At 27.0% G+C, this 24,047-nt stretch overlaps 8 protein-coding genes across 8 annotated transcripts; 3 read left to right on the top strand and 5 right to left on the bottom strand. All coding sequences in view use genetic code 12, as the record gives it.

Annotated features, from left to right (window-relative positions):
• Positions 1-693: 693 nt before the first annotated feature.
• KGF54_000608 (uncharacterized protein) lies at positions 694-2,556 on the top strand (the record flags this gene model as incomplete). The annotated part of the gene is made up of 1 exon (XM_051766539.1): positions 694-2,556. The coding sequence occupies one exon, from the start codon at positions 694-696 to the stop codon at positions 2,554-2,556; it is 1,863 nt and encodes a 620-aa protein (XP_051622597.1).
• Positions 2,557-4,277: 1,721 nt separating this feature from the next.
• KGF54_000607 (uncharacterized protein) lies at positions 4,278-5,726 on the top strand (the record flags this gene model as incomplete). Its single annotated transcript, XM_051766538.1, has 1 exon — positions 4,278-5,726. One exon carries the CDS (start codon positions 4,278-4,280, stop codon positions 5,724-5,726), a length of 1,449 nt encoding a protein of 482 aa, XP_051622596.1.
• A 1,905-nt stretch (positions 5,727-7,631) lies between these two features.
• On the bottom strand, positions 7,632-9,509 carry KGF54_000606 (uncharacterized protein; the record flags this gene model as incomplete). The annotated part of the gene is made up of 1 exon (XM_051766537.1): positions 7,632-9,509. The coding sequence occupies one exon, from the start codon at positions 9,507-9,509 to the stop codon at positions 7,632-7,634; it is 1,878 nt and encodes a 625-aa protein (XP_051622595.1).
• A 338-nt stretch (positions 9,510-9,847) lies between these two features.
• Positions 9,848-11,266, bottom strand: KGF54_000605 (lipase family protein; the record flags this gene model as incomplete). The annotated part of the gene is made up of 1 exon (XM_051766536.1): positions 9,848-11,266. One exon carries the CDS (start codon positions 11,264-11,266, stop codon positions 9,848-9,850), a length of 1,419 nt encoding a protein of 472 aa, XP_051622594.1.
• An 822-nt stretch (positions 11,267-12,088) lies between these two features.
• On the bottom strand, positions 12,089-14,674 carry KGF54_000604 (uncharacterized protein; the record flags this gene model as incomplete). Its single annotated transcript, XM_051766535.1, has 1 exon — positions 12,089-14,674. The coding sequence occupies one exon, from the start codon at positions 14,672-14,674 to the stop codon at positions 12,089-12,091; it is 2,586 nt and encodes an 861-aa protein (XP_051622593.1).
• A 401-nt stretch (positions 14,675-15,075) lies between these two features.
• KGF54_000603 (L-methionine (R)-S-oxide reductase) lies at positions 15,076-15,591 on the top strand (the record flags this gene model as incomplete). Its single annotated transcript, XM_051766534.1, has 1 exon — positions 15,076-15,591. One exon carries the CDS (start codon positions 15,076-15,078, stop codon positions 15,589-15,591), a length of 516 nt encoding a protein of 171 aa, XP_051622592.1.
• A 302-nt stretch (positions 15,592-15,893) lies between these two features.
• KGF54_000602 (uncharacterized protein) lies at positions 15,894-16,964 on the bottom strand (the record flags this gene model as incomplete). The annotated part of the gene is made up of 1 exon (XM_051766533.1): positions 15,894-16,964. One exon carries the CDS (start codon positions 16,962-16,964, stop codon positions 15,894-15,896), a length of 1,071 nt encoding a protein of 356 aa, XP_051622591.1.
• Positions 16,965-17,812: 848 nt separating this feature from the next.
• KGF54_000601 (uncharacterized protein) lies at positions 17,813-19,387 on the bottom strand (the record flags this gene model as incomplete). The annotated part of the gene is made up of 1 exon (XM_051766532.1): positions 17,813-19,387. One exon carries the CDS (start codon positions 19,385-19,387, stop codon positions 17,813-17,815), a length of 1,575 nt encoding a protein of 524 aa, XP_051622590.1.
• Between the last annotated feature and the right edge of the window lie 4,660 nt (positions 19,388-24,047).

The following is a 24,047-nucleotide window of genomic DNA, read 5'->3' as shown; positions in this document are numbered from 1 at the left end:
TATTATAAACTTAAATTTAAATTAACTAATGATTGATCAAATCAATTAATTATTAATATATACTACAAAGCTAAGAATATTTATTAATTATCGAAGGAATGTATAAAGTATAATATATAATAATCTGGTTATTCTGAAATTTTTTTTCAATTAAATTTTTCACTTTTTTTTTGACTATTTCAAATCAAATTTCAAATTAGATTATTTCCAATTTAAAGAGAAAAAGTCTTAATCATTCATTTAACATTAGTTTAAGTTCAATTTATAGAATATAATTGTTACTTTTATAGATTTTAACTTATAATCAACATATTCAATCTATTCAGATATATTCTTCGACCTAAATAAAAAAAGAAGGGGGTTAAATTAATACATTATACATACTCGGTTTGAATTATATTATAAACGACAATTAAGGTTCAAAATATTTTCTATCATTTAATTCAACGACATAAATAATTTATATTTTTAATAAAGGAAATAAAGGGAGAAATATTAATAAATTCAACACAACTTTTCTTTTTTTAATTTGTTTAATTTTTTCAACCGATTTATCAAATCTCAATTCAATTCAGATTAGATCTTTATAAATTATTAAATTATTATTATAAAATCTATAGATTTCATTCATTATTAACTATTAAATTTTGATTAACCATTTCAATATATATTAATAACAAAATTAATTGAAAAATGTCATCAGATAATGTTAAATATAGATTACAAAGAATTCAAACTCTTAATGGTGATCAAGAAATTGTTTTAAAACAAGTTTGGGCTTATATGTTAAAATATTTTGGTTATGAATTAAATATTAATAATCAAGATATTCAATATAGACAATGTTTTATACCATCAACTTCAACTGCTCATTTTGATGAATCTCATGCACTTCCAACTGGTGGTTTAAGTAAATCAAATACAAGAGGTTCAATTAATTCAACTAAATCTTCTGCATCCAAAAAGAAAATGGGTTTATTTGGTTCAAAAAAAGCTTCATCAAGTGCAAGTACTGCTAATCAAGCTACTGGTTCTGCAAATGGTTCACCACCAGCTAATTCAAAAAGAATGAATCAAATTCAAACTCAATCATCATCTGAAAGATATATACCAGTTGATATTCCAAGTGAAGTTATTTATTCTGTTTATGCTCATCATTATAAACTTGCTTATGAATATGCTGATGATTTTGATGGAAGTAGCGCTGCTCCAATTGGTGGTGGTGGTAATGGTGGTGCTGCAGGTGCAGTAGGTGGTTATAATGATTATAATGATGATGCAAATTCCATTAATTCAATTGAAACTTTTGTTACTGCAGAAACTACTTTAACTGATTATGATGCATTACCTCCTCAAATTTTTGATAGTAATTATAAAAATAATAATTATAAACAAAATGGTGGTAAAAAAGCTTATGGTGGTAGAATTGGTCATCCAAATCAACATCAACAAAATAATGGATATCAACAACAACAACAAAATGGTTTTGCTGGTGGAAATCAAGTTGATATTTTCCAATCTACTGTTAATAAACCTTTAAAAGTTAATCCAGATTCTTCAATTTTACAATGTTTTAGTCAATATAATCCAAAAGATTTACATCAAACTTTACAAAAAGTTCAACGTAATGATTTATTTGATAATTTAATTTTAAAATTTATTAGAGCAAGAAAATGGGATCATGAAAAAGCTTTAGAAATGTTTTTTAAATCATTAAATTGGAGAGCTAATGAATTTCCAAGTGATGATTGGGTTATGGAAGGTGATTCAGTTTCTTATTTAAATGGTACAAATCAAGGATTTATTAAAAATTTTACAACTGAAAAATCTTGGATTAAAGGTAGAGATAAAAATAATAATCCAATTTTTACATTTCAAGCTAAAAAACATTTAACTTCAGATTCTCCATTACCACAAAATCAAAGATATGCTGTTGTTACAATTGAATGGGTTAGATTATTTTTAAGAGAAGTTAGTGAATCAGTTGATACTTGTACTATTGTTTTTGATTTAACTGGATTTTCATTAAAAAATGCTGATTATGCTACAATAAAATTTTTAGCTGATGTTTTTGAAGCTCATTATCCAGAAACTTTAGGTTTTATTTTAATTCATAATGCTCCTTGGATTTTTTCAACTGTTTGGAATATTATTAAAAATTGGTTAGATCCTGTTGTTGCTTCAAAAATTCATTTTACAAAAGATGCAAAAGAATTAAGTAAATTTATTGATCCAACTTTAATTCCTGATTATTTAGGTGGTGATGATACAACAAGAGGTTATTATCCAATTCCTGAACCAAAAGATGAATTCCCACCAAGAAGAAAAGATGCTGAATATGCAAGATTAAGAAGAGAAAGAGATTTATTAACTGCTAAATTTTTTGAAACTACTAAAAGATGGATTGAATCAACTAATCCTCAAGTATCTGATAAATATTTAAAAGATAAAATAGATTTAAATATTGCATTATCAAGTAATTATATTCAATTAGATCCTTATATTAGAAACCCAGGTATTTATGATAGAGATCATACTTTAACTGTTGGTCATTAAATGTGATTGTTATTTAAATTTTAAATTGGACTCAAAAAGGAATTACAAAAATCTTAAAAAAAACCAAAAAGAAACAAAAGCAGATTGAAAACAATCTGATGAATTCATTCATCATAATTATGATAACTTATAAAAATTCATTCATTCAATTTTCTCTTTACTTATTTTTATATATATATACATTAGATAGTTTTATTCATTTTCATTTATTTTAGATAATATAATTATTATTTTATACACAATTTTAAACAATTTGATCTATTTTCTTATGTTCATAAGCGCATGTACTTCGATAGTGTTAAGTAAATGTATCAGCTTAATGTTTTCTTTGCTTGAGTTCTGATTTCCCCGCAAAATTTAATATACTTTTTAACCCACCTGTAATGATTTTCTACTTTAAGAAGTATGAGATTTGAATTTATGGCTCAATTAATATGAATTAACTACGTGTTTTTCTTACTCGAAATATATTAAATGAAATTAACCACAATAACTGTACATTTGAATTCCTTAATTTTGTATCAATTTGGGACAAAAAATTGCAGTAATAATAACTTGTACTACTAAAATTTTTTTAGAATCTTATATCTAAGATACGACGCTGAAATCTACTGAGATACGAGATTTGTGGCTAGTGAATGCACTTTCTTGTTATGCTCAATAAATTATTTTGTTATGTAAATCTACTATTTATTTGTTATGTTAAGATCTGGACTTTTTTGATATGCTAATTATCACTTTTTTGTTATGCAACATTCATTTTAGCACTTCACAAGGAATCGAACCAGGTACCTTAAAAAGGAATTAACCACTAGGCCAAATTTTTTAGCAAATTCTGTGGCTCAGTGGCTAGCACCTGTGTCTTCTGTTTGTTAAAAGCTCGCGAGTTCGATTCATATGGGCAGTTTTTTGTAAGCTTTGCGTGGCGTAGTGGTCAAGTTTTTACTTAAAATTTTTACCTTGCGGGTTCGACTCTTAAAATAGTCAAATATTTTCAAAATGTAGCCTAGTTGCTAGCATAAGGCGCTATTTTTATGTTGAAAACCGCGGGCTCGATTCCTTAAAAATGCAATATAATTAATAAACGTGGCGCAGTTGTTACGCTACCTTCTTCTTAGTAACACCGCGGGTTCAGCTCTTTTTGCTTTCATTTTAAAGATTTTTGTGGCCGAGTCGTCACGCTACCTTTTTTTGGTCCAAAAGTTCCTATAACGCGGGTTCGATTCTGATTTAATAAAGCTTTTGGCTTGAATTTTAGCCGAGTTGTCAACGATAACACTTAAGGCGGCACAAGGACTTTCCTGGTAGAGATTTAGGTTATTCGATTCTGTCAATAAACATACATTTCTTTAATTTTGTATAATTATTGATCATTAAACAAGAGTTTTTCCTTGATTGAATACAATATAAAATAGATCCTATTTACGATTCTCTCATTTAAGTAGCTTATAAATTCCTCATCTAGTCTCAGATTAGAAATTTACTTTATCATATTAATGCTAAGAACTTGTGGTAGTTTACCAGAATTTATAATTTAAGTTTGTGTAATAACTTGATAAATAAAAAATATAATATTTAATAGTAAAGTAAAAATCATTTAAAAATAAATCTTATAAAAACACAAATAAATCATACAACCAATTTATACAATCACATTTATCATTTATCAATTTTCCGTTGATCATAATTGTTTATATACCATCAAAATATAATATATTATTATGTCAAGAAGATCAGGTAGAAGATCAATAAATTTGGAGTCAAAAAATTCATCAGAAGTCGAATTAGATGATAATAATTTTGATACAAAAAATTCAACACGAGGAACCAGAAGTAATGATAATGTAGAAGAAGAAGAGGAAATTGAAAGAGATAATGGTGAAGTAGAAGAAGATGAAAATCAAAATAATAATAATGATTCATCAATTGAAGATGAAGAAGAAGTAACTAGATGTATATGTGGTCAAGATGAATTACATTCAGAATTAATAAACCCCAATTTAATAACTTTTTTGAAAAAAGAGTATAGAATAACTATAGATCAAGGATTATTTATTCAATGTGAAGAATGTGGAGTTTGGCAACATGGTTATTGTGTTGGATTATATGAAAATGAAGATGTGCCAGATAAGTATTGGTGTGAACAATGTAAACCAGAAAATCATACATTAATATCTGATCCATATCTGAAAAGAACATTATATAAACCAGTTAATGATAAAAGAAAAAAATTAGAACAATTTGGTTCTGAAGAATCAAAAGATTTGAAATCAAATTTAACAACCACTACTACACTTGATGAAGATAATAATGAGAATTCAAAATATAATAAAAGGAAAAGAACCGATAAAGTATCACCACCAGCACAACCGAAACATAAGAGAAAAGAAAGAAGTCATCATCATAATCATATTGAGGAAGATATATATGATAAACAACTACAAAAAGCATTGAGAGAAAGTGCAAAAGAATCAGGTATAGTAATAGATGAAAGTGATGCTGATAGTTTATCACCAAGGAAAAGAAATAGTAGAGCGGCTTCATTGAATTCATCATCTAATAATCAAGAACTACCTAAAAAACTTAAAAAAGAACCCAACACTAGCAACAATGAAGAGGATGATGAAGTGGAATTAGAATCAACAACTACAACTACCAAAACCAATACCAACCCTCCAATAACTAGTGGAAGAAGAAAACCAGATTATAAGAAATCCAAAAACAAGATCTCCAAGAAAAAACGAGATTTGAACTCATCTTCCTCATCTCAATCATCAAATCAAGATGTGAATCAAGCAAATACCACCACCAACACAACAACAACCTCAAATTCAAGCTCATCAAATCCATCTTCTTCTTCATTCACAATCAACAAAGATGAAATAATTCAGCTACCTTATAAACCAAGATATGTTTCACAAAAATCTTCAATATATGATTTAAGAAAAAGAACAAGTGCAATAATAGAATGGATATCAAGAACAAAACAAGATCTTATTGAAGAAAGAAAATATAAATTTGAATTATATTCTTTTACTCCCGATTCTGAAGAAATTCTAAAGGAAAAAAATTTATTTGAATTGAAATATAATGAAAAATCGGATTTAATTGATAATTTGAGTTCGAAAATTAATGATTGGGAAGTTCAATTTGGTAAATATGCTCCTTAATCAATCAAGTAGGTAATTAATTGATAATGTTGACTGATTTAGATAATTTCTCATCCCTTTGTCTCTTCCAATTTGTCTTGGTCAGTAAATTCTATAAAAATTGTAATACTATTGAGGCAACTCTCTTAGGATTTACATCAATTAAATTGTCAATTTGAGCAAATTACTAGCCATGATAGAATATGAAAAATTTCTGTAGCAAGAAAATTTAAAGTATGTTTCAAATTTCTCACGACACTGAAAACGCGGTGTGGTGAGAAAAATTAAGGCAAAGCTAGCTCAAGCACGCCCTGCATACGCCCGCATTAAAAACAAATATATCCCAACAACGACAATACTATTCACTCCTAATAATTGGATAAAGGTCTCTTAGCTACTTAGGTATATATAATTGAGCGAGAATTTTTAATAAGTATTCTTGCTAGAAAAATTTGCAACGTTTTGTTTTTCAAATTCGTCAAAGTTATTGTGCACATAGATCACCACAAACAAAAAAACAAGTCAAGTAGCTACTAAGTTAGGCATAAGAGAGACCGGTTATTATCAAAAATGGACTAGTTTTCAAATTATATTTTTAGACGTTTTAAATCGCCGAAAAAGCAAATTCATACTCCAAATTATTTCAAAAAAAGCAAACCATGTAACAGTTTGATCAACAAATAATATATAAATGTCTAAATTTTAGCTTAAAAGGTAAAGTGTGCATTGATTTTTAGTGTTTTAAAACATGGCAAAATTGCTGCAAACTAGCCAAATTTGCCTTTTTTTGCGACTCACCCCTGTAAGAAATTATAGTTTGTAAGGTTTTCTACACAACAAATTTAATTCTCGAGTTGTAGAGTTTTTATTAAACAGGATTATTAAGCTTTAGCAGGGGATTATTTCTCAGCTATTCATTTTTATCCTAGAGCAATATTCAAGTAATTATTGAAGAAAAACGATTTTCAAAAAATCACATCAGAAAGAGTCAATGTTGCTGTTTCAACTATACCATGTTTCTTACTGAGTAATTTCAAGCTCTACCACTATTATGTGACTAGTTAAATTTTTAAATTATAACATTTTTAAGTATCTATTTAACAAAATTGTGTTTTTATGTCAAATATTCGTCTGAAATGGAGGTCAAAAATTTTAGGTATTTTTGGTAACCACACGAAAAAAATCTTAAGTATTGTGGTTGAGATTTAATTGATAAGGTCGAGACTGGCACGAGCTCGCACTAGTTTCGTAGTAGGAGCTACAACAATAAAAATTCATAAAATTTTTTACTTCACTCTTCACTAGGTCAAAAGCTAATTCGCCTAGTAAATACTAAGCTACTCATTAAACACACAAAATGCTCAAGACAATTAACTAACCTTAGTCTTAATAATGGTGGATGGATTTTGAGCTTTATTCACATAGTTAAGGACCAATATTTTCATCGCAGGGAATGAACTTATTACTGGGTGTATAGCACATTTGAAGCCGTAATTGAGCTCTGTAAATCTCAAAATCACATAGTTTACTTACTTAATGCTGCAAATCCATAAACTGGGTTGAACAAAATTGGGAACAAAATCCCTGAATATGACATTTCTAATATCTTGATCCTTAGCCCCTAAAAATTGCTCTGATGCACACTTGTTGATGGGCCAGATAAAGTACTTCATTGCGGATATTGAAACTCAGTTATAATGAATAAATCCTCGAGTTTTATTTTTCTACTAAAGAGTTCAAAGAAAAGGAGATTTTATGAAAGTGAAAATATTATGAAAATCAAAATTAAGTCATCCAATACGTTCAAATTTAATTCAAGAATATTCCATTTTGGTGAACATGTTTCTTCATTAATTAAATGAGTAGCTAAATGTAGAAATTGACTTCAGATTTGTATCTCTTCATCCTTCAATTAGCATCTATTCGTTATAAAATATCACGTAATGCAGTTCTTCTATCAATACCATCACTGAACCCAGAGTTGTTTGTTGTTGAAGTATTAAAATTCCCCATATCCATTTCATACATCTTGTTCAACCATTTAGTTGAGTTTAAAATTTCATCACCACCAATAACAATATTGATCTTGTTATTTGATTTTGAAATTTCATTTATAATCCTATATTCTTCATAAGTAACACCTCCCTTAATGTATATTATAATATCTTGAACTGTTGTAGGTGCTGAACCATATTGTTGTTTCACTTTTTCTGGAATTAATGTAGTTAAAAATGAAGTATTAGAGCCATTAGAATTATTTTCTGGGTTGATTAAATTATTGATTGTCCCACTCAATTTTGGAGTATATTGTAAATAAACATTATCATTCTCTGGAGTCTCATTTTTATTGAAAAAGCTTTTGAAATTCACTTTCTTATTATTGAAAAGATTAGCCAAACCTTGCTGATTGAAATTTTGAGATGAATCTTGATTTGTTTGTTGTTGTTGATTTCTAACACTATCCTCCATGTCAAATAATACTCTAAAGTTCTTTAATAAATGAATTTGTTCTGATGTTGGTGGTTCTTGAGTGATCATTGGATCATTTAATTGTATTATAAAAGCATTCACATCAGATATATTGTTGTATTTATAAGTATACAATAAAATTAATTTTATTTTGTTTATTGTTGATATTTGCTTATTTTGTAGAACTTGCAATAATGCATTTTTAATTGTTTGTTGATTATCTAACCCACATATTATAGTTTGTTGTAATTCACCAATTTCCCATAAATGTTGTTTTTTCAATTCTTCATCAATTTTAGAAATTAAATTCACATGAGTACCAATATTTGTTGAAAATTTTTGGAATTCTGGAAATTTAGTTAAAGTCTTTTTCAATTCTGATATATTTAATAATTGATCATTATTTATTGAGGATTGTTTAGTTTCCCTTTTATATTTTTCAAAATACTTTTGATAATTATCATTTAAATCTCCATAATTCAAAAATGAGGATTGGTTGAAAAAAGGATCATCATCTCCTAAAACAATTTGATTATCAGGTAACGCAACAACATTTTTTTCAATAGTTAAAAATTCATGAATCATTGATTGATAGGTCCATGGAGTCATTAATGGAGTTATTGGATCATTTTTACGATCTAATAATAGTAATACTGGTGGTACATCTGATCGACGATTTAAATCATCAAACAAATTATTGTTTGAATTTGAATTTATAACATATAATATTTCTGAACTCAATCTTTTTAATTCTATTGAATTTGAATCATATTTTATTATAGATGTCTTTTTCAATGCTAATAATAAACTTGTTAAACTTTCAGCTTCAGCAACAACTGGATTAGGGATATTAACTGGTGGTCTCTTCAAAAGAAATAATTCATTGTTCAAAATATAATAATCTTCAAACAACTCTATAATTTTATCAATAACTTCAAATTCGTCAGCTTCAGCAATTTGTTCAATATGATTTTTCCCCACCATATTATTAAAATATACATCATACCTTTTATAATGGGGAGTCCTTAATTCTGATAGTAATAATTTGATTGATTCTAAATTTGGATTTATGTAAACAATACAATCTAGATTTTTCATAGTTGTGAGGTTTTGTTGTGATTCAATTAATTCTACCAAAACAATGTCATTTGATAATAATTGCGATTGTGTATAACATAATGATATAAATGAAGTTGTTATATTATCTAGAATCAAAACTTTTGGAGACTTATTTACTGATATGGAATCTGTTGAAGAATTACCAATCGAGTCAGAATGTGATTGAAACATTTTTTCAAAATAGACATCTTTAACTTTGGATAAACTTAGTGTCATTGTAATTGTAATTAATATGGATAATTTGAAGAGTTGTTAAATTTAAATTGAGTCGTAATCAGTATTGATCTTTTATCTATCATCAATTTTTACGCGCGCGATTTAATATCTTTAAATACAGATAGAATAGTGCTAAATGTTGAAACATGTAATTTCATTTTAATAAACATTGAATACATCCAAGAATAGTTCAAACTCTAATATATTTGTAGATTAACCAAGAGAATAGTGCTAGTATTTTGAGAGCTTTTGTTAACATAAGATGGAAACGAATTAACTTTTTTTTCTCTAAAGAAAATATACAATTTCTACTAACCGTTTTTGCAGTAAAAATTTATTTAGTTGAAAAAACTTTCTATGCTAGTCAAAAGATTTTGGAAATCAGAATTTGAAACATTATCAGATGACAATCCTTGGTACCCAATTTTAGCAAATGTAACAGCATCAATTAACCCTTCAAAATAATCATAAGTAGCTTTTGAAACATTTGGATAAAATAAATTTTCAGCTCTTACAGTATGTGAACAACCTTTTACAGGTGGTACACCAGCAAATCTTTCTTCTAACCAAGTCCAAGCAGCTGGGGCTCCAATAAGAGTTTCTGTAATATGGCCATTTAGTAAATCTTCAGCAAATTCAACTGATGAAACGCCAGCGTCACACCATTGTTGATAAGTCTTTTTAACATCTTTAATGGGAATAATTTGATCTAAGGTACCGTGATATATAAATACTGGAGTTGTTGGTTTATATTGTGATACATCTAAATTTAATAAACAATTTTCTTGAACTGCTTTATTTATGGCTGGTAAGTTCAACAAATCAAACCCTCCTGGAAATAAAGGTGTATCACCAGTTAATATATTATGACCAAAATATTTTATAATTGATCCTCCTAAACAATGATTTTTTGCATCTTCTATATCTTCTTTTTGATTTGGATCAACATATTGAAATAATAAATTAGTTAGATTTGTATATTCATTAGTTAAACCAGTTAAAGCAACAGGAATTAAACCAGCAGCTAATCCACCATCAACACTTTCTGCTGTAGCTGTAATATTTGTGACAAATCCACCTAACGCAGTGCCGATAATGTTATTTTCAATTTCAGGTGCATACGAATTTAGAAAAACATTAGCCCAACCAGACGCAATACTACCACCACTATACCCCCACATAGCGACCTTAGCATCTGAATTTATACCGGTTAAGTTACCAGACTTTAAAGTAGCGCGAATCGAGTTCAAAGTTGCATATCCTGATTGTCTACCCACCGTAAATGTTGATTTGAAACCTTCATAATCTGGTGAAACAATATAATAACACTTCTGTAAAGCTAATGTTATAAAAGTCATGTCTATTTGAGTAGCAATTGTCGATATTGAAGCACCATATAAAAATCCATAAGAAGGTGAACAATCCAAATTAGCACTATCTTCAAAAGTTTGATAACTAATAACCTTATTTGGATCAGCGTCATAAGGTTCCATTATGGTTGATACAAATGCATTTGGATTACCAAAAGAATCTTCAGATCGAATTAATAATTGCCATGAATTTTTAATATTTATTGGGAAAATTATACTTCTTAATTGAGCTGGAGTATTTCTATATCTAATAATATCTCCAGGTTTATAGTTTTCTATATCATCTGGAACTATATAAAAATCATCTTCAGTTGGAGCTTTAGGAGTTGTTGGTAATGATAAAACCAATGATAAAACGAAGGACAAAGTTAACAAAATTAATCTCATTTTTGAGCCAGAAATTTGAAAAACTATGAAGAAATCTAATAAGCCATTTTTTCAAAATTTGGCCCTATTGATTTTTATTTATATCATTGGTTCTGGATTTATCTCATAGTGCCTAATTAATGAGCTTCAAATTGGAAAGTACCCCTTACACATTGTTCTGAGTTTTTGCACTTTAATTTGCGTCTTCTTAAGTGATAAAATATGTCAAAATTCACCTCGTAAAAAAAATGGGGTAAGATGGGAATTCTCGAAATCTTAGTTAATTACGGTTTTGTGTAACAAAGGAATGTTTCAAATTTATATTCTTTTCTATATCTAGTAATAATTTGGATTAACTAAGAGGTTTATAATGATAATAAGTACCCAATCTCAAAGATATTACCCAATCTCGTAATTAAATTTACTAGAATCAAGTATACGTACTTAACTACTTCTTTCAAACTTCGTAAATTAAAGGCTTGGAACCTTGAACGGAGATATAAGATTTTTCCATACATAATTTTTAGTTTAGATTTAGATCTAATTGATTAAAGTTTTAGACTAAAATCTGATTCATTAGAAATCTAAAATATTTCGTCTAATAAATCAATCACTAGCCACTTCTAACCTTAAATTTAATATTGGAGCTGAAAGACAAATTGCGTCCTGAAAGTGCTTTCTTCAAGGCAGAGAAGGAGTTTTTATCAATTAATCTACATTAAAACACTTATAATAGAACCAGCTATATGTTATCAAACTATATTTCATCATTAAGAAAGCAATCAATGGTCCAATGTTGTATTTATTTTACCTATAAACTGCAACCATAATCAAATTATTGAATTAACTTAACTCATATGCAAGTAATAACCCATCATTATAAACAATATTCAAAATATAAGTAGATTTATCAATAAATTTTTTCCTTATGCTTAATCCAATAATAGATCTATACTCATTATCATCACCATTAAGTAAATCGTGAACATTCGGAAAAACATATTCTTGTCTCATACCATATATGCCTCTATATGTACATAATCTCATTATTGTTACAAGTCCCTTTTGAGAAACTGCTATAATACAAGATAATTCTGGAATTATGGAAAGTATTGATAATCTATTTGCATGAGCTGTTTCTCCATCATCTGGTAAATCATTATTGAATATTGTTTTGGTGGCACAGGGACTAAATAATGATGGAATATTGAATAACCCTAATTTCTTCCCCGTTGAAACTATTAAAAAATTAGAATCTTCATTTTGATAATTTTTGTTTTGTTGTTGTTGTTGCTGTAGTTTATATTGTTTATGAAGTCTTCTGTATTCATCATTTATATTTGTAAATTTTGAACTATCATGTGGTAAGCATTTATGGATATTACAAAATGCAATAGTTTCACTTTGGAAAAATTGATAATTTGAAGAACTACCCAAATGAATCAGTGAAGTTGAATCGTTGTGGTGATCTTCAATTTCCTCATTATTATCCAATGCCATACTTTCATTTAAAATTCTATTAATTTCATCATCTTCTTTTATTGTAGAATCACCAAATACATTTTGTAATGAATTAACTTGTAAAAACCATTTTGAATTAATGTGATTAACTGTCCAGCAGTCTTCACCTAAAACTATTCTTGATATTACTATGGGTTCTAAAAATTTAATTCTTTCAAAATTATATTCACAAAAATTTGATGATCTTGGTTGTTCTTGATTTTCCATTGTTTCCACTATTGGATCAGTATAATATAATTGTTTTTTCCTATTATAATTAATTTCTTCTATATATAATGGTCCTTCAACGAACTTAAATTTGAATTCAAATATGACTACTTCTCCCGAAATTGAAGCACATGAAACTTGAATTATATTTTTATTTATTTTCAAAATGGAAATATCTGGTATGTTATGCAAAATTTGATGAGTTTTAACATGATAAAATTTTTCGTCCTTTGAGTGATAATATAATAATACACAACTTTGAGAATTATCAGAAGCAACAATTATATTTTCTTTGAAGTCAACTCCCCATAACGATGCACTTAGTTTAATTTTATACTTTGGTTTTATAACTTCGTTAAAATCTTTCTTCTTACTAGTTTCATTTTTCTCAATATATTTAACTAAAGTATCAACTTCCCAAATTAATAAAAATCCATCATCAATACAAGAACATATAATTTGTTTACCATTAAATTCTCCGCTTTTCATATAATTTATAGTATGTGGGAAATATGGCCATGTTGAGATTGATCTATCTGTACTTGATGTATAACTTGGTTTTGTATTAAATCTTAAACAACAATTTTCAAAAGGTAAATTTGTAATTGGATTGTATTTATAAATGATGATTTCTGAATTTAAGCCTATGGCCAAATAGTCTTTATTATCTGAAGTTATATTACATGATAAATTATTTTTATACCTTTTGGACTTCACAATTTCTTTTAAACTAATTCTACCAATTTTTTTTAAGTTTAAACTATTTTCAAAATTTATTTCCGGTGAATTTTTTAATATAAAGAAATCATCATCAAATTCATTATATTGTTGAAATTTATTAAATGTAGTCTGTGATGAATTGAATATAAAATTCGATTTGGTAAATTTATGAGGTAGTTTAATAGTAGAAGTTGTAGATTTTGTTGAATATCTATAATTTTTATCTTCTGAAGTAATATCCATTCTTTTTTCATATTCATTATTATTTTGTGAAGGTGTCGTAAAACTTTCTCTTCGACTATTATAAAATTGATCAGCATCTGAATTTTCTGATTCGTCAATAACTATACCTCTTTCATCATCACTAAGCATTAAATCATTTATATCTTGTACTTCTCTATAATCTTGAATATTAGATTCATTATATTGTACTGTTCTATAATTTTGCGTATTTGAATCAAGTTCCTCATTATCTTCTTCGTCTTCGTCTTCATCATCATTTTCTTCACTATCATCAGTTACATCATCATAATCATTCATCATTTGCGGAATACTGAAAAATGCATGAGCTCCAGGCGTACCACTGATATTAAAAGCGAGATCAATATCTGTTTCTTCATGTTCATTTTCATCTTCATGTTCATGCCCAGGTTCAATTCCATGATCGTAATTGTATTCTTCTTCATCAGATTCATGCATATGATTAAACACATAATCGAATAAATCTAAAGGTGATTGAACTTCATTTTCATTCCTAATATCAGAAATAGGTATACCATTAATTCTATGATCTATAATTTCATCATCATTATTCAAAACAATAATTTCTGATCTTCTTGTTCTTGAATTTTCATTTCTTGTATTGGTTCTAAAATTTACATTTCTAATTTGAGAATTATTTCTAGTAGTTGATTCAGTATCTCTATGAATTTGAATTCTTTGGATCCCTCGAATTGATAGAAATTTTTCAAACCCATCCATAAATCAATATAAATAATTTACAAATTAAAGTGTAAGTTTTATAAAGGTTATTATAATTCTAGTAATAATTAAAGATTAAATAATAATTATAATATTTTGAGTTTTTTTTCCCTTGATTTTAGTCAATTTTTGATCCCTCGAAAATTCTTTAATTGGGGCAAAAAGCCAGTGAGCACGTACTACATTTGATGCATGATCGCACGAGGCCGTACTATTCTCGCGTAAAAGATCTGAACACAATCCATTTTAAAAAAATGACACAATCATTTAAAAATAAAACATCATGCATATAAGACAATATTTGAAAAATTTATACAAATATAATAAAAAAGCCATACATTTTTCAATTCAATTACAACTTCACCAAAAAAAACTATCCTCACCAGCACATCAATTCAGAAATGGTAAATCATGCAGATTATTCCAACATTACAGGACTAACAAAAGAAGAAACACTAAAGCATATACTAGATTCATATGAAACTTTAAAAACTTCAAATTGGGTTACAAATTTATCAAATTTATCATCATTATTATGGCATGGATATCATTCTATTGGAGTACAAGTAAATTGGACTGGATTTTATGTTAAAAATCATGATTCACAAAATCAAGAAGAACAATTGATTTTAGGTCCATTTCAAGGTAAAGTAGCTTGTCAATTTATAAATTTTGGTTCTGGAGTATGTGGGAATTGTGCATCAACAAAAACCACTCAATTAGTTCCTAATGTTGAAGAATATCCTGGTCATATAGCTTGTGATGGAGAGACAAAAAGTGAAATTGTTGTGCCTATTCTACTGGGTGGAGAAGTTTGGGGAGTTATTGATTTAGATTGTTTAACATTGGAAGGATTTAATGAAATTGATCAAAAATATTTAGAAGAATTGGCTGAATTGATAAGTAAAAGTTTATAGAGAATGAAGGTATGGTTATGTTGATAATAATACATATATTATTTTATGAAGTGATTTCTTATAATTTGATTTTGAATTTAAACAGCTAAAAAAGTTATTATTTATATATATATACACACAAAAATTGATACATAAGATTGTAGATAAATTGTAGATTAGTTAAAAAATGATTTGAGGATTTTTTGAATTTATAAGGATTTCTCATTGAAGATTTTTACACATATTTGAAAAGTTATTTCATCATAGTTAAGTTCTTATTTTGGAATATGAAAATATTGTTAAATGAAATGTCATAAAAACATTTATTCATTAAATTCAGCTCTTCTTTGTTCTTCTCTTTCTAAATTATGATATAATAAACCTTTTGCTTTTTCAACAGCTTGTTGAGTACCAGTTATAGTGAAAACTCTTTCTTCTTTACCATCAGTTGCTTCACTTATACCAATCATTGCACCAGAAACTTTTCTAACACCTTGAATTCTTGAACCATTTTTACCAATTAATGCACCAACCATATCATTTGGGAAACTTATATTTTCAGTAGTTTTTCTTGTTAATTGATGACTTCTTGGAATATAATAAGTTGTTCCAACACTACTTGAAAAATCTTCAATTAAACATCTTGATATAACTCTTAATGAATCATATAAATCATTTACTGTACCTTGTAATTCAACTAATCTTTCATTTGATCCTGGTAAAAATGATTTTGATGCAATCATTGAAACTCCAAAATTATGTTGAATTTGTTGAATTCTTGCTCCTTTTGATCCAATTAATGTACCCATTTGACTATTTGGTACTAATAATCTTAATATTGTTGTTTCATTTTGAACACATGGAGTTGAACTTAATTGTTTTAATGGAAAATAATTATAAGTTTCTATAGATGATCCAATTAATGCTTGAGCAAAATAACTCAATGCTTTTGCTGCGTCATCTAATTTACCACTTACTGTTAAAATTCTTTCATGAGTACCTGGAGTTAATTTTGAAATACCAGCTTTTGTATTAGTTTCACCTCTAATCGAATCAATAACTTGACCATTTTGACCAATTAAACAACCAGCTTCTTTTGCTGAAACTAATACTCTATAATTAATTAATGCATCAACATTTGCTTTATCATTTAATGAAGGTAATGAAGTTGATTGATCATAACCATTTGAATCTTCCGCTGATTTATTTGAATCTTTAATTTGTGAATTTGATTTGTTTGTGGTGGTGTTATTAGATGATGATTGATCATGTTTACCATTTAAATTATTTGATTGATTAGTTTGTGGATTTTGTGAAGTGGCGTTGGAAGTTGTAGTTGGTGGTTTTGGTTCATTTTCTGATGCGAAATTTGTATCAAATAATGATTCAGTCATGATAGATATTTAATTGTTATACTTTGATTATCTTTTGGGATGAAGGTTTGAAGTATTGAAAAAATGTGTTTGAATTTGATGTTTTATTTTATAAAATTGAAAAAAAAAAGGATGACTTTGATTTGTTTTAATAAAACGGAAGAATTTAAGAATTTTGGAAAATGAAATTGTGGTTGAGTTAATCTATTAGAATGAATCGTTTGATTGATTGATTGATATAATGACTTTATAAACTGTTGCAATTTCGATATTTGATAAAAAATTTTTAAACTTTAGTTTTAGTTGTTGAATAAATTTTTTTATTTAAAAAAAAGTTTTCGTTTATAAAAATGTACAATAGTTAATATTTGTTAAGTATTATTTTATATGTAATATATTATATACAGTAATCATCTGTGTCTGAAATTTTTGTCGTGTTTATTTTACATGTATGTAAATATAACTCGAGTAAAAAATTGGTCAGCTCGTCTAATTTTTACACGATCTTGATCCAAAAGCTATTACGTATTTTGTTATTCTCTCAATGTCGTAAAAGTTTTAGTCGTTCCAAATCTAATTATAATCAATCTTTTTACAAGGCGTGCGTTTACCAAAATATACGATACAAAATCTAATCTTATACTCCGAATAGTTTCAGAATTTTTTCGCTAATGATCTATGAATAAAACAATCTACATCAAATTATTATTCAAAAAATAAATAAAAAATTTATTGATATTAATACTATGCCACATGCGTATCTGACTAAGTACAAAGTTATATAAGATAGATATATAAATAACTGAGTTATAAATCTATTTTAAATTTAAATTTTCAAAATAATGCAAAATCCACAATCTTTACTCAATTTAAAGTACTCCAATGTAATCTTTTGCATTAATTGTAGCATAACTACCACGTCTACTTGAAATTCCTCCTAAATTATTAAATCTAATACTTGGTCCACCATTACCAGAATTTGTATTAAATCCCATTTCACCTACATTTGATTGATTGAATGAAATGATTTCATTATCATCATCACGAGATTGTTGATCATTTGCATTAAAAGATTGATCTTGGAATTCTTCTTCTTCAATTTTGATGAAATTATTTTCATCTTCATTTTTTATGATATCTGCGTATGAAAAAAAATCAATTGTTGGAGATTTGAAATCATCTTGTTGTTGTTGTTGACCACCAAAAGAATCTCTATTTGTTAAAGATTTGTTTCTTGAATGTAATGTTGAACCTGCAAAACTTGATGATCTTTTAGTTTGATAATTTGATGGGTGTAATTTTGGATTGTTGTTGTTGGTATTAAAATTATTATTAGATTTAGTATGAGTTATAGTTGTTAAACCTAATGAAGAGTTCATTTTATTATTACCATGTTTTAAATTTGAATTATCTAAAGTTGAAATAATCAGTTGAGAAATAATACTTCTTGCTCTTGGTCTTATATTTGGTGAAATTGACTCTAATTGTGGTTGATTACATTGTTTTTGGTTGTTATTATTACTATCAAATGAACTAGTATTAAAATTTACATTATCATTATTCGTGGTAGAACAATTAAATAAAGTATCATCAAAAGAATTTAAATTATCACAATAACAATTTAATTTAACTTGATCTAATTTTATATTTGGATTAGTTAAAATTTCAGTAGTTGTATCTAATATTGGACTTGTATAATTTTCTATATTATAATGAAATGGAGTTTCTGGATTAGTTAAATTTATAAAAGGAGATTTCGAATCATTATTTTGTGAATTATTGAAATTTAATACTGATCTTTCAAAAATATCACTTGATGATGAATTACATGATACTATAGAATTAAATCTTGGATGTGATTGTGATAATTCAATTGGATCTCTTTGTGTTTGTTGAGATTGTTGAGATTGTTGAGATTGTGATTTAGTTGTGGTTGATGCAGATGATGACGGTGGTGGAGGTTGTGCAGAAGAAGCAGAAAAAGATGGTGATGTAGATAATTGTTGCTGTGATGATTGTTGTTGCAGATGATGTTGTATAGCAGGTGATAATTTTAATTTATGAATAGTTTTTCTAACAAATTTATGAAATTTTTCATCTTTATTATTTGAATTATGATTATTATGATTATTATTGTTATAAGGTTTTGAATTAAAATTTATTTTGTTAGTGTTTGTTGAATGATTATGGTGATTATTATTATTATCATTTGAATTTGAAGAAATTGAAGAAATTGATAAATTAGATGAAATTGAGGATGAATTATGATCATGATTTAGTTTATTGCTATGACTACTAGTTTTTGATGAAATTGTATCTGATTGTTGCGTAGGTTGTTGTTGTTGTTCTTCTATAGTTTGATCTTTTTTATTAATTATATCTTCATCAATAATAGATGAAGACAGATTACTAAATAAATTAAAATTAACTTTCGAATCTGACATCTTTATATCATATATATTTAATAGTAGTTATTTTTAGGTACGATATATGAAATAATAGATTACGGTGAATGAACGATGTATGTCAATTGAAGCGTAAAGATAATTAAAATTGAATTTAATGAAAAATAAATTGAATGATGATAAGAAAATAATTGATATTATTATTAGTGATTTAAAAATAATCTTAGTATGGTATATATATATATATTATAATGCTGATATAATAATATTATTATTATTATTATTATTATTGATTCTTTTCAATGTATTTTTTATTATTGTTAGTTTTTGATCGTTGAAAAATTCAATGATATATATGTTGATATATTTAAAGATATAATTGATAGTTATGAACAAAAATGAATTAATTCGTATATTAAACAAGGATAATCAAATTGGAAAATTAATAAACTTTTTATAAAATTAATATGAAAATAGTTAAAGATTAGAATAAAATATTATTATAATATTTAATTTGAAATGAATTAATATTTGTAAGGATTGAAAATTGTTTAATATATATAATTAATTGAACAATTAAACTTTTTCAGTAATAGATTGATGAATTGTATTTATATATATATATATAACTAATTTGAACTAATTGAAATTGTAATGAAAGGTAGTAAGAATACTACAATATTATATAATAATATTATTATAGTGAGTGTTCAATAGTTAGTACAACATTAATAAAAAATTAATGACTTTTTTATTTTTAATTTTTTTTTATTTTTTTTGTGTAATTACTTCTATTTTGTGTAATTGTATATTTGATATTGTGTTATTTAGATTTGAAAAATTTATATCCAATATTCTATTCAAAAAATTATTATTCAAATTTGTTTTATAATTCTCAATTAGCACGATTGATACAACTTACCTTATCTAATCAGAACTTTATGACAAGGACAAGAATTTCATCAAATACTTGTTTAAATAGTGAATAAATTAAAAAGGAAAGATCTTAAATCACAATCATTAATTTCTTTTAAGTAACACGAGAGTAAATCGGAAATGTTCAAATTCTAACATTAAATTTTTTATAAATATATGAAACCTCTCATGATTTTTTATAACAGTATGTACTTAATGTCTTTTAATATGTAAACAAGGCAGAAGTTGAATTCAGTTTCAAACCGTAAGGCTTTTTATTCCCTCCCAGATAATTACCCTTTACACTTTTTGCTGAAATTACTATATTGCTCACTAGACTTTATACTTTATTGAGTCTTTAATTGAAGAAATCACCTTTTTTTTTTCATTAATTACACCTTAGTTTTACGATATGAACCAATTGATTTATAATTCAATGATCAAATAGAAGACTCCATTACACACGATAAAGATGACTGCTCGTCTGTACAGATTAATAGATCATTGTTATTCCAACAACCTTCTATTATTTTTAACTCAATGCAAGTTATTATATTACGATTTAATTTAATATTATAACAAGAAAAGTACATACTAATATTCATCTCAATTACTTTAGCCTTTTCTAATAGGGTTAATTGAACAGAATTTGTACTACGTATTATGTACTTTTACTTCACTTCATGCTCCACATTACGTTGTATTATTATATCTTTGATCAAGTAACAAACTAGTTTTGATTTGTACTTCTGAATTATTATTTCATTAGAATTAATTAAATTTATTTAATATTGCTATATCGCAAAATTAATCTCTCCACTTTTTTTTTTTTTTTTTCGATTAATCAATTTAGTTTAACATGCATAGAATATTTATCATTCTTAATTCATAGACATTTTTACTACTACTGTACAAGTACTTTTTATGGATAAATTAATCTGTATATGTAAGATATTAACTCTATGTATATTAAACTTGTAATAAGTTGTGAAGAGTTATTTGAAAAATATATAATATTTTATAAAATTATAATTTAAAACGGGATTATATTATTCTACCCGAGACATAAAACATATTATTCCTTTATTATATAATTGGAGATGAATTTCAGCTTTAGTAGAATTTAAGATCTTCTTTCAATTTTGATTTACATATTCATATTATTCTCAAAATTGTTGACACATTTTATTGCCGATTCTTCTTTTACATTGAGGATTTAATATTATTCTCAGTTTACGAAAAATTCAATGATATTAAATAACGGATATTTGTCAAATTTTGTAAAACAATTTCTTATTGTCCGCGTCTACAAGGCTGACCACGTCTACAAGGCTGAACTTGTAGAAGCAGATGCTCTTGCTGAAACAATAAACTCAACACAATCAAGTTCAAGGCTTTATAATTTACTTTAAAGTTTGTTGAATTTTTACCCCTTTAGATCTGATTTATTGTGCAAATACAAATACTACAAAATTTAATTGTACTTTTTTTCACTTTACATATTTTTTTATCAAACTTTCGTCAATTTCCTAATTCGTATTTGTGAAAAAGGTTCTATGCTTGATGAAATTTTCAGTATTTAGGGTTGAAAAATTTTTCTATCTAGTTTTGAAACTCTTTGAAAATATTGTTGAGAACAAAACCGGTTAAATTCATTAACGGAATTATTAAACCCCCTTTTCTGTAAACTCTTTTACTAATTTTGTACTTATATATAGATCTGTTGCTGTACTGAAAATTTTCAAGGTATTTTTTTTTTCACTTCAATAATGAGATCTCCCCTCTTTTCAAGATTTCTTCTCCTCTTTTTACAGATTTATCGAATGATGACTATAAATATGGGGGAGCTTGAATATACTGTAGCTGGCACAAATCTTGCTATAATTTGCTCAATAGCCGATTTTTCAATTTAACGTTAGTAATGATCCTCCTCAAGAAATAATAAAGCTTGATAAAAATATTGCACTTCTTGTTTCAGCTAATTTGTCTTATCTGGTACCTAAAATTCCGACGCCTTACAAAACGTGATATATTAATTACGACTAAATCAATTTTAACAAGGTAAAGTTGCAACTTTTGACATAAAAATATTTATAATTTTTACTTACTGTACTAAATTTCTAGAAGGCATGGGATTGCTTTGGGTCAGTAAATGAGCTCTTAATACCTTGTAGAATGACGGCAGTTTATCAATGCAAAATATTCTGAACTTTCTGCATTTTTCAAAATATACTAATTATTGGAGTGTCATGTTTTAAGCTCAAAACAGGGTCTTAAATTGTTCTGCTCCCCCTTATATATTATATCGATAAGCTATATTAACTAAAGGATATTTCCCGAGAGCAGGTGAAAATATAATCAATCTAAGGAAGAACTTCGTATAAATTGAACCTCAATATCCGATTCAGACCAGACCCAAGCTAAACCTCTAAATGGTTATTAGCTCTGCTCTGTGCAATAATAGCAGATTTACTCTTTTAGGTCCTGAATGTGAGATTTAAAATTCGATAACTAAACTCTTTTACTAAATTAACAAAGTCTATGTTTCAGAAGTTGCTACCAGATAATTTAATGTCCTGTCCCTCTTAAACGCGAAATAATTGCAAATATAAAACATATCAAATTAACAAAGAATACAAAAGTATGTGGACTATTTCAATATTTCACATACAAGCAAAGACATAAGCATCATGTGCTAAGTTCAATAATGAACAACTTTTTACCACTGATAGCGATATTAATTACATTTAGAATGAGAGAATCAAAATTGCCTTTTACTTTGAAGTAAAGAATTCAATGACAAGCATGATGTTTCAGCACACTACGGGCCCTAGACTTGCAGAGACGCTAGATAAATGAACCACAAAGGCCTGGTTATTTTGAAGTACCTCAAAAAAATTCTCAAAAGGGGTGGTTCTCAGCTGTCAACGAAGTTATTGTCACGACAATCAAAATTACTTATGCACAGCTTCATCGTTTGGACAAATAGAACCAAAATAGAGCTAGCCATACTGCAAGCATGTCGCCTATTGGTACTTGTTGGTACTCAGAGTTCTCAATATGGCTTAATAGTCTGTGAAACTACCCCTAAAAAAATTTGAGAATTTACCATTTTGCGCCCAGACATTTCACTTTTTTTTTCTAAAACTTTTTTATTGCATTTTCAGATACCCTTACCAGTCATCTGTTTAATGAGCTAGGTCCTATTACGTAACTTCCTCTGGTTGTTGAGATATTCAGGGAAACGTCTAACTCGCTCAAATGAGCAGTTACAGCCTTCAAACTAATTTGATAAGCTAGATCTTGATTCAAGTAGATCAATAAACAATTTTGTGTGCTGCTAGCGATGCTAGTTGATGAGATATAGGCCATTTTAGTTTGGGCTACTTTCAAAGTCAATATTACACAAAACTGGATTTATACCACCGAGGTCACGTTATTGGTTACTAAACTACTTAAATAACTCTTTCCCTTACACAGTTGGTGCCAAAAGTGTCATACTAATCACATTCAATTTTTATCAATGATCAAAATGATGTAAAAATTAGATCTCTTTAAAGAAAACTCCAAGTTGGGAAGGAAGATTTTTTTCTTCACAAAATACTGCATATAAGAAAAATTTCACTCTTAGTTTTCGTCTTTTTCAATTGGCTTCAACTTCATACTGGTTCAAATAAGAGAAGAAAGTGTCATATTAATTACATTTATTTTTTCATTAACCTTACAATGGTGTAGGTTTCATAAAAATTGAAGTATTTCTAATTGTCTTGAATATGTCGATTTT

This window comes from Candida jiufengensis, assembly GCF_024610255.1.
Source record: "Candida jiufengensis strain CBS 10846 chromosome Unknown scaffold8, whole genome shotgun sequence".
NCBI classification, from domain to species: Eukaryota; Fungi; Ascomycota; class Pichiomycetes; order Serinales; family Debaryomycetaceae; genus Lodderomyces; species Lodderomyces jiufengensis.
Note: the sequence above shows the minus strand (reverse complement) of the source record. Positions and strands in the feature narration are given on the sequence as shown.